This window comes from Cnephaeus nilssonii, assembly GCF_951640355.1.
Source record: "Cnephaeus nilssonii genome assembly, chromosome: 20".
Lineage (NCBI taxonomy): Eukaryota > Metazoa > Chordata > Mammalia > Chiroptera > Vespertilionidae > Cnephaeus > Cnephaeus nilssonii.
This window is the reverse complement of record NC_137091.1, coordinates 9,704,383-9,718,779: the sequence shown is the minus strand read 5'-3', so window position 1 is coordinate 9,718,779 and position 14,397 is coordinate 9,704,383. Positions and strand designations below refer to the sequence as shown.

Genomic DNA, 14,397 nt, shown 5'->3' with positions numbered 1-14,397 from the left:
GGAGGTGGACACCTCATTACCGCTGGGTGGAGTGGGACATTCAGGCTCCTCCCAGGGCCTCCACTGGTACCCTGGAAGGAAGGGGGAGGGGTCCCATTACTGCCTAGCAGGGGTGGAAGTCTCTGCCCTTCACTTGGCACAAGTTGAAGTCTCCGGCACCATGTTGGCAGAGGGTCGGAGCACGTTGTTAACCTGGTGAGGGTGGCCGTCCAGGTCCCTCCTTTGTCGTTGTTGGGGGGCTGCAGTTTTCCCTCTGGTGTGTGGCCAGAGTAGAGTGCTTTAGTTTAAATCGGTGGTCGGCAAACCGCGGCTCGCGAGCCACATGCGGCTCTTTGGCCCCTTGAGCGTGGCTCTTCCACAAAATGCCACGGCCTGGGCGAGTCTATGTTGAAGAAGTGGCGTTAGAAGAAGTTTAAGTTTAAAAAATTTGGCTCTCAAAAGAAATTTCAATCGTTGTACTGTTGATATTTGGCTCTGTTGACTAATGAGTTTGCCGACCGCTGGTCTAAATGGTTTGTGTCTTGCTGGGCTGCTGCTTTCCTGGTTCTCTGGCTAGAGAGAGCACGCTTTCCTTGGGGCTCCTTTTTGTCTGTTCCTATCAGCTTTTCCAGATCCTTGGCTTCTCCAGCACCCAGTGTGGGGTACATGCGGTAAATGAAAACTAAGGGTTCCTTGGATTCTGAGGTTCCTAACTGGTCTGCATTCTTCTTTCCACCTTTGTCTTCTTTTGTTTATTGTGTATGTAATGTATGTACATTAATATATAATGTTTATTGTATATATAATATTCAGGGATTTTTAGCTATATTTCGCAGAAGGAATAGGGAAAAGTATATCTACTCTATTTTATCAGTATTGGACATTCTTTGCCAGTTAAAAAAATTGATTTAGTGTATTAATATTTTTAATTATGAAAATTTAAAAGCATGCACAGAAGTGGAGAGAATTGTGTAATCCAGCTTCAACAGTTACCAACATTCTCCCACTCTTGTTTCTTCTATTCTTCCCCTACCACACACACGTACCTGCACACCCACACTCACTTATCATCCCCACACACATTTTTAAAAATAAATCTCAGACATAATTTCTCTTTATCTGTAAATGTGAACTATCCCTAACATTTAAGAACTTTCTTTAAAAAATATGCTTACAATATCTTTATTCCATAAGAAAAAACAATAATTATTTTACATAATCTATTCTTCATTCATTTGAATCATGATCCAAATAGGGTCCACCCTTGTTATAAGACTCTTAATTCATAACCAGTCTCTCTCTCTCTCTTTCTTTCTCTCTCTCATACTGTTTATTAGTTTATTAGGTCGTTTTCCCATAATATTACCAACTTGCTGGATTTGCCTTAGTTATGTTCTTACAGAATATGTATTTTCCTCCATTCCTGTACCTCCTGAAACCCAGCTGGTGGGTCTAGATGCTTAATTAGATTTAGGTTTAGATTTTTGTTGATAGTTCTACATAGGTAGTGCTATGTAGTGTACCATGTTAGTTGGCACTTAATATGTCTGGTTTCACCTTTAGTGTTAAGGTTGATTTAGAGGGCTCAGGTGTTGTTAGCCTGATTGAGCCATTATAAAGTTCTTCAGCAACATCTTTTCTGATGGCTTTAGCGTTTACGATCCTTTGTTTCATTAGGGCTCAAAATGGTGATTATTTTCCTGTCATTTCTTCTGCATTTATTACTTGGAATTCTTCTATGAAGAATAATTTTCACTCATCAATGATTTGGTTAACTTGCAATGTAATTTGTACACACACATACACACACACACACACACACACACACACACACACACACACACACAGATGCAGGATGAATGGTTGATTCTTCCCTTTTATTATTTCCTGAATAATTTGTTTAGCAACTTCCAAAAGGTGACTAATGATTTTCTTTGTATCATTTGAACTAAGAATTTTAGAGACTGATCCATTGAAGATTTTTTTTTTTTAAAAAAAAATAAATGCTCTAATTTATTTTATCTTTGGTGAATGGGAACTCCTTCAAGTTGCTCTGAGTCCTTTAGACTCAACCCCAGTTGCCTTTGGTAACATCGTTGTTTTATAGTACCATAGAATGTTCCAAGTTCATCTTATACATTTGTGCCCAGACCTCAAATTTCCCATTTCTCCAAGTAGCTGCACTTCCTTTTAGAGGGAGATGGTGTGTAGAGACCACAGCATATCCCTGCGCTGGCATTGCTTACTGGGCCTTCATTGATTATGGGCTGTTTGAGTAGACAGGTTATTTCCAAGAAAATAATCATGAGCTCACACCCATTTTCAATTAAATTTAAGATGATAGGTTTTCTTAACTTAAGAATTTATTTGGTTTTATACTTTTTAAAATGCTGAAATACTTGGTTCCTAACAATATTGATGTAACGACTTATTTTTAAAATATTATTAGTAATGTTATGGCCAACAATAAGACTATTTGATGGTATACAGTCAAAATACTTTGTTTTAACCTTTTGCACTCGGATGTCGAGTGTGACGGTTATTGAATGTATCAATAATTTGAAATATAAAAAAATCCAAATAAATAAGTTTGTATGAAAAGAAACTCCAGTTTTTACTCTACTGCCGCGCTTTGTAAAATCTGGGGTATTTAAAAAATTAAATCCCGAGTAGAATAAAGGAATCGAGAAAAAAGCAAGCGAGTGCAAAGGGTTAAGGTCCGTCGGAATAATTGTTTTCTTTGTGGTTATGACTTCAACTTGATACATAGCAAGGTTCATTTGTTTCAATTTGTTTTAATTTTGAAGAATTGATTGAATATTTAAACATTTATTTTTAACAACCTGATTGAGATATAATTCACATACCATACAATTCACCCATTTAAATATTACATACAACTCAACAGTTTTTAGTATATTCACAAATATGTGTGATCATCACCACAGTCAATTTTAGAACATTTTAATCACCTCAAAAAGAAATCCCATACCTTTTAGTATCACCCCCCTACCCCTTCATCTTCCCAGTGCTAAGAAACTACTTATTAACTTTCTCTCTATTCTGAACACTTTAGTTGAATGGACTCATCAATATGTGGTCTTTTGAGACTGGCTTATTTTGTTTAACATGAAGTTTTTGTGGTTTTTCCATGTCGCTGTGACCCAAAGAGGTCCTTCAACCTCACCCCCCTGTTCTGGTATTTTCACAAAGGTGTCCGGTCTATGGTTAGTTTCTAGTTAGTCTTTCTGTGAGGAAGACCGAAGTTAACCATCTATTCCATCCTGTTGGTGCTATCACCTCCCACATTAGTTTATATTGTAATAATTTTGTGTATTACATTGATTTATTATGTGTCTTTGTTTAGTATGTCTTCTTTGCTTTTTTCTAAAACTCCTTTTGGCATTTAGGAAAGTTTGTCTTTAGGTTCAAAGTTTTATTTCTATATAAACCCTTTATAAGGCCTACCCTAGTTATCTTGTTGTATAGCAAATTAACCAAACGTTATTTAATAGCTTAACACAATGACTGCTGGTCTTCTCCCAGTTTTATGGGCCAGGAATCTAGGTGTGGCTTAGCTGGTGCTTCCTCCTCAGTGTCTCTCAGCTGTTGTCCAGGACAGAATCATCTCAAATATCTACGGGGGCTTGCAAATCTGGCTTCAAGTTTATCCACACGTTCTTCTGGCAAACCTCAGAAGATCCACTTCCAAGCTTACTCATGTCATTGCTGGCAAGCCTTGGTTCCTCACCACGTGGGCCCTCTGTAGGCTTCCTGAGTGTCCTCACAGTGTGGCAGCTGATGATCTGAGAGACCCAGACAGTGCCCAAGGTGGAACCAAGTCCCTTTATAACTAATCTCAGCAGTGACATCCGTCACTTGGGTTATATGGTATTTGTTAGGACACCTAAGCCCCGGCACACTAAAGAGGAGGGGATGACACGAATACATGAGTGCTTGGAAACAAGTGTCATTGTCTGCCATCTTAGTGGCTTTCTATCATAATTCCATAAATCCCCTTTTATGCTTATAAATTTATTTTTTATATAATTGTTATATGTAAAACTCTACTTTTGAATTTTTTTGTATTTTCCCCTTTCTTTTTAAAATTGCATTTTTTCTCTTTTGTCAGAAAATATAATATTTAAATTCTAATCTTCTCCTTGTATCCTCAACTTCATTTTCATCTTAGCTCTGTAATCAAACACAGGAAATGTTCATTGTCAGTCCTTTTGCTGAAGTTCTCCAATCACCTTTTGGTTGGATGAAGCCTACTTTCGAGTAGATTCTTCAAGAAGGGAACATCTTCACACGAGTTTTTGCATGTTCAAAATTCCTTTTCTGTAGTCTTAATAATTGAAGAGCTTTGATGCATATAAAATTCTTGGCTCACATATGTTAAAGTTTTGGGAAAATGTTGCGCCTCTGTTTTCCCACATTGCAGGTTGCTTTCTCAAAGTTCAATGACATCTCATTCTCTTGCCCTTGTAAGTTATTTTACTTTTTCTTTTGCATGGAGTCTATAAGAAGTTTTAAACATTCTTTAAAGTCTAATAGTTTTGCTAAAATATGGCTCAGAGTTTATCATTCTGGGTCAGTTTTCTTGGGTACCTAATGGTCCCTTATGATCCTGGATTATAGTTTTAAATATTAGTTCCATTTCAGTAGTTTATTTTTCTTCCTCATGGGCTCTAGTTATAGCATGTTAGACCTTCTTTGACTGTCTTCTATTTCAATTATTTGTTCTTTATAATCTTTTTAAAAATTTTATATTTATTTTCTTGGGTGTTTTACTGCTTTACTTCAATGTACCATATTACATTTTCATTCAAATCTGTTTTCCTTTATGCACCTCTTTTCCTTCCATTTTGGTCTGGTAATGCCTTATTGTCTTGGGAACTTTTTAATGATTTTAAAGTTTTATTTGATGTTGTATCAAGCATTTTTAGTTAGGATTTTTGTTTGTTTATGTTTTGGTAAAGGGATGAATAACTTAGCCTGCTATTACTGAAAACAGAAATCCATACATAGTCATAAATGGCTCCCAAAGTTGCAAGTGTCCTGCCAGAAGTATAAAGAAGGGTATGCGAAGTAGAGATGTCATATTTCTTCGATTTGTAGACGTTGGGTGGTTGTCTAATGCCTTATTTATGACTAAGCATTACAACTTTTCTGGAAACTTCCTATTTCCCATCTAATCTCATGCTGCCTTTTTTGAGCCTCTGCCCAGCTGTGAAGACCTAAACCCTTATGTTTTTTTTTTCCTGTTGAAAGAGATCATGAGAGACAATTGTCAAATTGACAAAATAGCAGATAAAATAGCAAATGATGCAGTATATTTATTTAATAGTGTTTACTTACCTAGGAAAAATAAAAGTGCCAAAATGTAAGAACTGTTTGTATTTTCATGTCTTCTGTTTTGTCTAGAATCACTTGGTTTTTCTAAAAGAGATTGTAAGCTTTGAGATAAGGCTAAATTTAGACTGGTTACATGGAATGGACTCCTTTGGTTAAGGTATTTGTTCCAAGAATTTGATGTAATTTTGAAGATTTTTTAAACCTTCCTGTATTTAAAAAAGTTTAAAAATAAAAAAAAATAGTGACCTGTATTCAGGAATTAACTGTATTTGTTCTCAAACTGTTTTTCACTCTTAGGTGAGCAAAGGAAATAACTAAAAATGACAAGTAGAAGACTTGAGGAGTCCATGGGGGCTGTTCAGATGGGGTTAGTCAGAATGCTCAAAGGATTCCAAAGCAAGGTTTTGCCACCCCTGAGTCCAAGGGTGGTTAAAGAAGAAGATGTAAACCAAATGGTAATGTATCAGAGAATCTCAGTGTAAAATTCTTAATGTGGTCGTCTCAGGAGTATGACAGATGCTAATTGGCATTATGAGAATATGAGAGAGAATTGTTGCAGAGCATAGACACCTCTTAGAGGCTCCGAAGTTTGTGAAATTGCATACATTGAAAGAGCGGCTTGAAATGCTTAAGTCAAGCAGTTGAAATAAGACAATGAAAGCAAATTATTCGGTTTGCCAAATATTTAGTTGAACCGTATGAAACTGTCATTTGTATAGTTCTAAAACAAGCAAATATCAGAAATTTATAGGTTTTAACCTGAACACTCTATTACCTGTTAATTGGCAAGAGTTATTTTTGGTTGTATATTTATAGAATATAGAATATTAAAATAATGACTGTATTTTAAGAAAAATATATAATTTTTCTTTCCTTAAATGAAAATATTTATATATTTTATTTTAAAATAAGAGTTGATATTCAATATTAAAAATATTTATATTGTTAATGAATTATAATGATTTGGTGAGAATTGAATTATCAACTACATGCTATAGAAATTATAATGATTTGGTGAGAATTGAATTATAAACTACATGCTATAGAAAATTTCAGTAACAACTTACAGTGTTAGATATAGTATTCACTGCATTTTAAAAACAAGTCTCAAGTTACATTTTCATTAGAAAAATAAAATATATTATTCTCTTTTGTGGTGGTTATGGTTTCATATTTAAGGTAACTCTTGACCTTTTTGCTTATAAGACTATATTATTATTATTATTATTTAATCCTCATCTGAGGAGGATATTTTTTCCATTGATTTCCAGAGAAACTGAAAGGGAGGGGGAGAGAGAGAGAGAGAGAAACGTTGATGTGAGATAGACACATTAATTGGTTGCCTCCCACCCGTACCACTACCGGGAACCTGCAACCAAGGTACATGCACTTGATTGGAAATCGAACCCACAACCCTTCGGTCCACAGGCCAACATTCTAACCACTGAGCAAACCGGCCAGGCCTCAACATTGTTATTTTTATTTAAACCACAGCACAGCTGATACCTCTTAACATTTTAGTATTCTGTGTTCCAATAAAAAAAAAAAACACACACACACACACACCTTAAAAAACTAAGTTGGGAGCGATATTAGAAATATGCCTTCATTTTAAATGGATTAAATCACAGAAAATAATTTCATAGGGAATTGGAGAAGCATTGATTTTTAACCCAAGGCAAAACAAATCAGCTAAATTATATTCCTGTGATTGTATTTCAAAGTCTTGGCACGTACTGAAGCATTATGCTGCTGCCAATGACTATAATCTCCTTGCAGCTAAAGTAGGCCCTGGATGATGGAAATGCTCTGCATCCTGACTGTATCAATGTCAATGTTTTGGTTGTGATACTGTACTATAGTTTTGCAAGACACTATTTTTTTGAGAAACTGGGCAAATGATACCCAGTTCCTCTCGGCATTATTTCTTACAACTAAACTGCATGCAAATCTTAAAATTACAAATTTAATTTAAAAAACCCTTTCCTATAATTCAATCAATCGACCAATCAATCAATAAAATAAAGTAGGTTCTGGAAATCATGTAAACATCCCAGCACAACAAGAACTAGGTAATAGTGATTGGTCCTGGATAACTAAGCCCTTGTTCAGTTACTTAAATGATAAACGATAGGTTCCATTTTCTTCCCCTCCTAACTTTAGAAAGTGTTAAAAGCATTTTGTGTTCTCATTTGGGTATGTGAAAATGACTGACTGCCAGGTCTGATGATTGGCTTAGATCTGTTTTAAACCAAGGTCTAAATGCACTTTTGTGATTTCTAAAAAGTTCAAACTTATTCCTAAACAGTGTAATCACACTTTCCAAACCCTGTACATTTTGTATGGTTACTCTGTAACCTGAATTAACCTGATAGTTAATGTAATTTCAGTTGAGAAATAGATGTGTTTCAAACTTATCTCTGAAGCCTGAAAGTGATTTTAGGAAGTTAGGGTTTTATGTTCAGATGCCTCTTCCGAGCATGAATGTTAAGCTCTTTGGACATGTTCCTGTGCAATATGTTGACTCCCTCTACCCCCCCAAGTTCCTTCATGTGATTCCTTCAAGCTCATAAGGAAACAGTAACTACCTGTCATTTCAAATTACTTGCAAAGAGCTCAAAAGGACATGGCTACTTCTCTTGTATTATTTAGTTATTTTAAATATTTTATAAGGGAACTTAGTGGCATTCCAGAATTATCCTGAAAGCTGAAAACACAAATTATTCATTACTAGAACTTATGAAAACACTTCTTCAGTGTAGCCATTTATTAATCTTTGGCTCCTGTTGTTTTAAATTCTAGCTAACACCCTCGGAGTTCCTGAAGGAAATGTCCCTGACCACAGAGCAGAGACTGGCAAATACACGGTTGATGTGTCGACCACAGATCATCGAACTTTTAGATATGGGGGAAGCTACACATCAAAAGGTGCTGCTTTCTGTTTTACTAGCATTTGTCTTCCTAGCATGGAAAGTAGGCACTGGCATAGTGTGAACAGGGAGGGAGAGAGGGAGGGACAGAGAGAGAAAGAGAGATGTGAAATAGATACAGTGATTGGCTGCCTCCCCCACATGCCCTGACCAGAGCTGGGGATCAAACCTGCAACCCAGGTATGTGCCCTTGACCGGGAATTGAACCTCCGACCCTCCAGTGCACAGGAGACGCTCTAACCATAGAACAACACTGGCCAGGGCATAATGTGAACATTCTTGAACATAATGTGAACAGTCACTAAGTAATAGTTATTTTTCTGGGCTAATCTTTTATTTGTTTACTTAATACATTCTTTTTCTTCCTCTGTTGATCTTGATACCTGTGATTTGATATGGAGAGAATTACAATTAATTAGTACAAATAACTTTTGACTACTCACATTTCTTTTTTAGCTACTTCTGGACACTGTTATTTGCAGATTAGGAGTAATTCCAAGAATTATATTAGCCAAGCCTAATTAAGTTATCTTCTTGTCATCACTAGAAGAAAAGAAAGTAGAATTATTAAAGTAGGCATTTGTTGTATATTCTGGCTCATCCTATATAACAAAAGGGTAATATGCAAATTGACCCTAACTGGGGAACGGCTGGTTGCTATGACGCACACTGACCACCAGGGGGCAGACGCTCAACGCAGGAGCTGTCCCCTGGTGGTCAGTGCGCTCCCACAGGGGGAATTCCGCTCATCCATAAGCCGGCTGAAGGCTGCGAGCGCAGCTGTGGTAACAGGAGCCTCTCTCGCCTCCTTGGCAGTGCTAAGGATCTCCGACTGCGGCTTAGGCCCGCTTCCAGGCCTAAACTGGCAGGTGGACATCCCCCGAGGGCTCCTGGGCTGCCAGAGGGATGTCTGACTGCCAGGTTAGGCCCAATCCCCTGGGGAGCAGGCCTAAGCTGGCAGGTGGACATCCCCCAAGGGCTCCCAGACTGCGAGAGGGCGCAGGCTGAGCTGAGGGCCCCCCGACCCCCCCGAGTGCATAAATTTTCATGCACTGGGCCTCTAGTTTCCAATAACAAATGTTTTTTTTTAGTCTCTAAAGAATAGTTATTCTAACATGTTTCTATCCTATATAATAAAAGGGTAATATGCAAATAGACTGAATGGCAGAACAACTGAACAACCAATCAAAACGTAATATGCTAATGTTATGCTAAGGCTGCTTCACCACTCACTATGATGTGCACTGACCACCAGGGGGCAGACAGTCAACTTGTCAACCAATCGCTATGACGTGAACTGACCACCAAGGGGGCAGATCCTCTGACTGGTAGGTTAGCTTGCTGCTGGGGTCTGGCCAATCGGGACTGAGCAAGATGGGCCAGACACACCCTGAAGCCCTCCCAAGGCTCCTCCCCGGTCCACCGGTGGGGTCTCTCAGCCTGGCCTGTGCCCTCTAGCAATCTGCGACCCCTTGGGGGATGTCAGAGAGCTGGTTTCAGCCCGATCCCACAGGCCACTCCCCTTGGGAGAGCGCCAGACGCAGAGCTCATGGCTGGCGAGTGCTGCTGCAGCAGCATGAGCCTCTCCTGATCGATCGTGGCAGGCACAGTGGGGCCGGGATGAGCAGGAGCGGCAGGTAGGAGCTGCAGGCAGCATTGGACTGCAGGTTTTGGCCAGATCCCTGCAGGCCACCCAGAGGAACTCCACCTGTGCACGAATTCGTGCACCAAGCCTCTAGTATTCTAATATAAACCATATATTCTAGGCTTTAGGAGCATATTATTATACTAGTAAAATGAAGTTTTTCTTACTTTTTAATTAACTTCTTAAATTATATGCTTCACTTTTTGTGTAGAAATTATGGTATGAACTTCCATCGGTTGAACTGCTGGAGATCAACCTCCTCTCAGAGGGTTCCTTGCTATCCCTGAGAGTTTTTCAGACTTATTTCCCACATGATGAATGCTTCCCTGAGGCTCTTTGCTCTTGCTAAAATACCATTGCCTCCCCTGTCAAGGATCTACATAAAAATTTGCTCTTCCTCTCAGCCCTGCTAGCTTTAATTATTATTTATTCTCTTCCCCATAACCACACTCTAACTTTGAGGGCAGGGAACATGGCTTTTCCCAAAGCTAATTTATCCTAATTAAGGGATATTTGTTCCTTTCCCATAGCATAACTAAGACCAGACCGTGTGTATTTTTCTGTGTATACCGCTTTTGTGTGTGTTTTAATGTATTTTGACTCCTGCTCTGAAGAATGAGGAAATAAGTGTACTACATCTCATCTTCTCTTTCTTTTCTCAACCCTGCTGGTTATTTTTACTTTATTTTCAGGAGTTTCATTTTTTCTCTTAGTTGGATGACAGTCATTCTCTACTAATTTCTTCAAGAAGAGCTTATGGAAACGATTTCCCTGATGTTATATGTTTGATAATATTTGCCTATGGCCTTTATACTGAACTGCAGTTTTGTTAGGTATAAAATTCTTGGATCACATATTTTTTCCATAAGAGCTTTGCAGGCATTTTCCTCACAACCTTTTGGCTTTAAATAATGGCATGTAAAGGTATGAAGCCAGCTTGATTTTCCCCAAGATAAAAGATAGATATTTTAATCTTTTAGGTTGTATGCCCAAAGATTATTTATTTTTATTTAATGTCCAATAATTTTATTAAGTTATACCAATGGTCGGCAAACCACGGCTCGCGAGCCACATGCGGCTCTTTGGCCCCTTGAGTGTGGCTCTTCCACAAAATACCATGTGCGGGCGCACACGTACAGTGCGATTGAAACTTCGTGGCCCATGCGCAGAAGTCGGTTTTTGGCCTGGGCAAGTCTATTTTGAAGAAGTGATGTTAGAAGAAGTTTAAGTTTAAAAAATTTGGCTCTCAAAAGAAATTTCAATCATTGTACTGTTGATATTTGGCTCTGTTGACTAATGAGTTTGCCGGCCACTGGGTTATACCTTTATTTTATTTCCAGAAAGTTTTCTTGTTCATGCCATTTTGGGTTCCTTTCTTTAGGAATATCAATTATGAACATGTTGACCTTCTTTGTCTGCCCTTCTACATCTTCTATGTCTCCTCTAATCCGTTTTTAACTTTCTGTCATTTTCATTTCATTGTAATTACATACACCAGGTTATCTTCTGTGTTCCTTACTTTGAGTTTTATGTATGTGTATTTCTCTTAAAACTAATTATTTTTATTTTATTTATTTATTTTTTAAAATCTTTAGTGTTGAAAGTATTTTATCTGTCCCTCTTTTCCCCCCTTTGACCCTCTCCAGCTCACCCCCACCCCCGCCCCAGATCTTTAGCACCTGTTGTTTGTGTCCATGGACTATGCATATATGCATACAAGTTCTTTGGTCACCTCCTGCACTGGCCTCTACCAGGCCTGGGGAACCTACAACTGAGGTATCCTTTGCTTTTCCAGATAAATTTTATAATCACCTTTTTAATTTCAAAAAAAATTTACATGGATTTTTATATCAATTTGGGGAGTATTTGACATTCTTAAAGTATTGAGTCTTTCAATTCATAAACATGATATATATTCTTGTATTTTATGTAGGTTTTTAAAAATTCTTCTTAGTGATATTTTAGTTTTTTTTGGATAAAGGTCTTGTACATCTTTTATTGGACTTATTCCTATGCATTTTATGTTTTGGGATGCTACTTTAAATGGTATTGTTTATAAATTTAATTTCTTAAATGTTCATTGTAAATCTCTCTCTCTTTTCCGTGTCCAGCATGGCTAGAGAGCAATCTGGTTCCTGAGTAGGGGCTGCTGGGGATTGAGAAAATGAAAGAAAGAGAGACAGAGATAGAAGGAAAAAGCTGGGGCCGGGTGGGACCACTGTTCTCTGACAGGGACAGGGACCAGAGCCAATACAGCATGTTTATTTTATATAGCAAAAAACAGGAAGTTTTACTAAAAGTCAAGACAAAGGAGATTATGTGCAATCTTGGGTGGGCCCAAGTCGTATTCATTCTTGGTGCTTGGCTGGATTTAAATAACAAAACCCAGCCCCTGGCACCTGGGCTGAAGGTCAAGCTGACAACACTCCTGCCTCTGGCAAAGCGTGTTTCCAGGATGTGGCTTTGCCAATGCCACTGGATTCAGCTGACAATAATTACAGAAATGTCCGTGTGCCTTCCCAGGTGCTCTCTACAGTTCATAGATAGTACAGAGAAGTATAATTATTTTTTGTATGTTGATCTTACACTAAGTGACCTTGATAAATCACTTATTAATTTCAATAGTTTTATCTAGTTGGTTATTTTGAATTTTCTAAATAAACAATTTTTTCTTCTGGGGAAAATGACAATTTTGTTTCTTTTTGATCAGTTTTGAATGTTGAATTTCTGAGATAAACCCAACGTAGTCATGATGTATTATTCCTTTTAGATATTGTGGGTTTTAGTTTGCTAATGTTTGGTTTCTTTTTCTGAATCTATGGTTCATGAGTAACATTGACCTATAATTTTTCCCTTTTCCTACTGTATTTTTTACAAATTCACTATCTCTAATAGGCATAGATCTATTTCAACTTTCTATTTCGTCTTGTGCTAATTTTGATAAATTGTATTTTTCTAGGAATTTTTACATTTTACCTAATTTTTCACATTTATTGACATAATATTCATTTATTATTTTCCTTGGTTTAGGTTCTGTAGTAATGTCCTTATTTTCATTATTTAAAGAGCTCTTTGTACCTTTTGTCTTACTTTTTTAAAATCAGATTCACTAGGTATTTTATTAATTTTATTAGTATTTTTAAAGACAACTTTTGGCTTTGTTGTTATATAGTATAGTTACTTTCCATTTCACTAATTTCTGCTATTGTTTTTGTTATATCATTTTTTACTTGTTTGAGTTTTTATTTTTTAACTAGAAGCCTGATGCATGAAATTCGTGCAAGGGGCTTGGCCCTCGCAGCCCTAGCTTTGTCCGGAAGGTTGTCCGGACAATTGTTCCACTGTTCAGCCGTTTGGTCAATTTGCATATTTCACTTTTATTATTATAGATGTTTGCTATTGATTTTCTAAATTACTGAGGTGGATGCTTACATTTTTGATTTTCAAACTGTGTTTCAAGGTGCCTCAGGATACAACCATGAAATTGCAGGGCATCATGGAATATTCTGAATTTTTAATGAAATATGGCAGTACTCAGAACTTGTTGGATAGTATACAGGCTATTAGTTTGAGGTAATTCATAGTTTCAATATTAGATTATACCATCTTTTTAGCTTTTTAGTGCCTCCAAAGAGGTATTTGCTGACATAACATTATTTTGTTATTCTCATAGTGGAATTGGTTCATATTACCTTATTCATCATTACCAGAAATGGAAGTTTTGGATTAGTGTTCTAATTAGTCTTTATTATTTATTTATAAATGATCTTTAATTGAAGTATTTTCCTCTGTAGTTCTTAACTAGCCAGGCAGCATTGCACTGCCTCACTGTTGATGTCAGCTATGATGTCATGTGGGTGGCAGCCATCAACATTGCAGCCCACAGTCTGGGCAGTCCTCAGGATCTCTTCAATGGTTCTAGAGAGTTCTCTAGCTAAAGATCAGTGCTGCATCTGTCTGGCAATGTTGACAATCTCATCAATTTCCTCTGTACTTAATGTCTTTTGCTTCTTTCTGTCTCTTGGAGGTTCTTTGAGGGCTTTGATGATCAGGGCAGAGGCAGAAGGTACTACCTCCCTCTGGGCCTGTCTGTTCTGAATGGTCACTTTCATTGTAATCCTCAGACCCTTCCAATCACCTGCTGCTTTGGCGATTTCATTAGCAAATATTTTTGGAGACAGGCCCAGGGGGCCTCTCTTGGGAACCAGGGCTGACATGGCACTGACTTCCCCACTGGTGCAACTTAAATATATGACTTTGACCTCGTTGGGGTTGAATTTTGGCAGCATGTTGGAGGTGACTGGTGTCAGATGAACCTGGATTTTGGACCACCAAGGAAAACTGTACCTACGCCTCCTCTGAGCTGAAATTAGGAAGCTGGCCTCTATTTTTTTAAATGAGGACCAAAACTTACTTTTTTGTATTAAAGAAGTTGATGAAATAACCTTAACAATTATACCAATTATTGTTTATGGTAACTACCCC

General features: G+C 37.6%; 1 protein-coding gene and 1 pseudogene across 6 annotated transcripts in view; one reads left to right on the top strand and one right to left on the bottom strand.

Moving 5' to 3' along the window:
• The window catches only part of HYDIN (HYDIN axonemal central pair apparatus protein), a 352,840-nt gene that overhangs the window by 30,680 nt on the left and 307,763 nt on the right, over positions 1-14,397 (top strand). For all 5 annotated transcript variants that reach the window (XR_013812852.1, XR_013812853.1, XM_079759605.1 and 2 more), the window contains exons 2-3: positions 5,635-5,792; positions 8,140-8,265. Coding sequence is in view for 3 of the 5 variants with exons in the window: in XM_079759605.1 (XP_079615731.1) it covers positions 5,658-5,792; positions 8,140-8,265 (261 nt within the window). In the remaining 2 variants the exon portion in view is untranslated. The remainder of the gene's footprint in view (positions 1-5,634; positions 5,793-8,139; positions 8,266-14,397) is intronic.
• Positions 13,710-14,377, bottom strand: LOC307092403 (large ribosomal subunit protein uL11-like; annotated as a pseudogene). The gene has a single exon. The product of its transcript is annotated as a large ribosomal subunit protein uL11-like (transcript).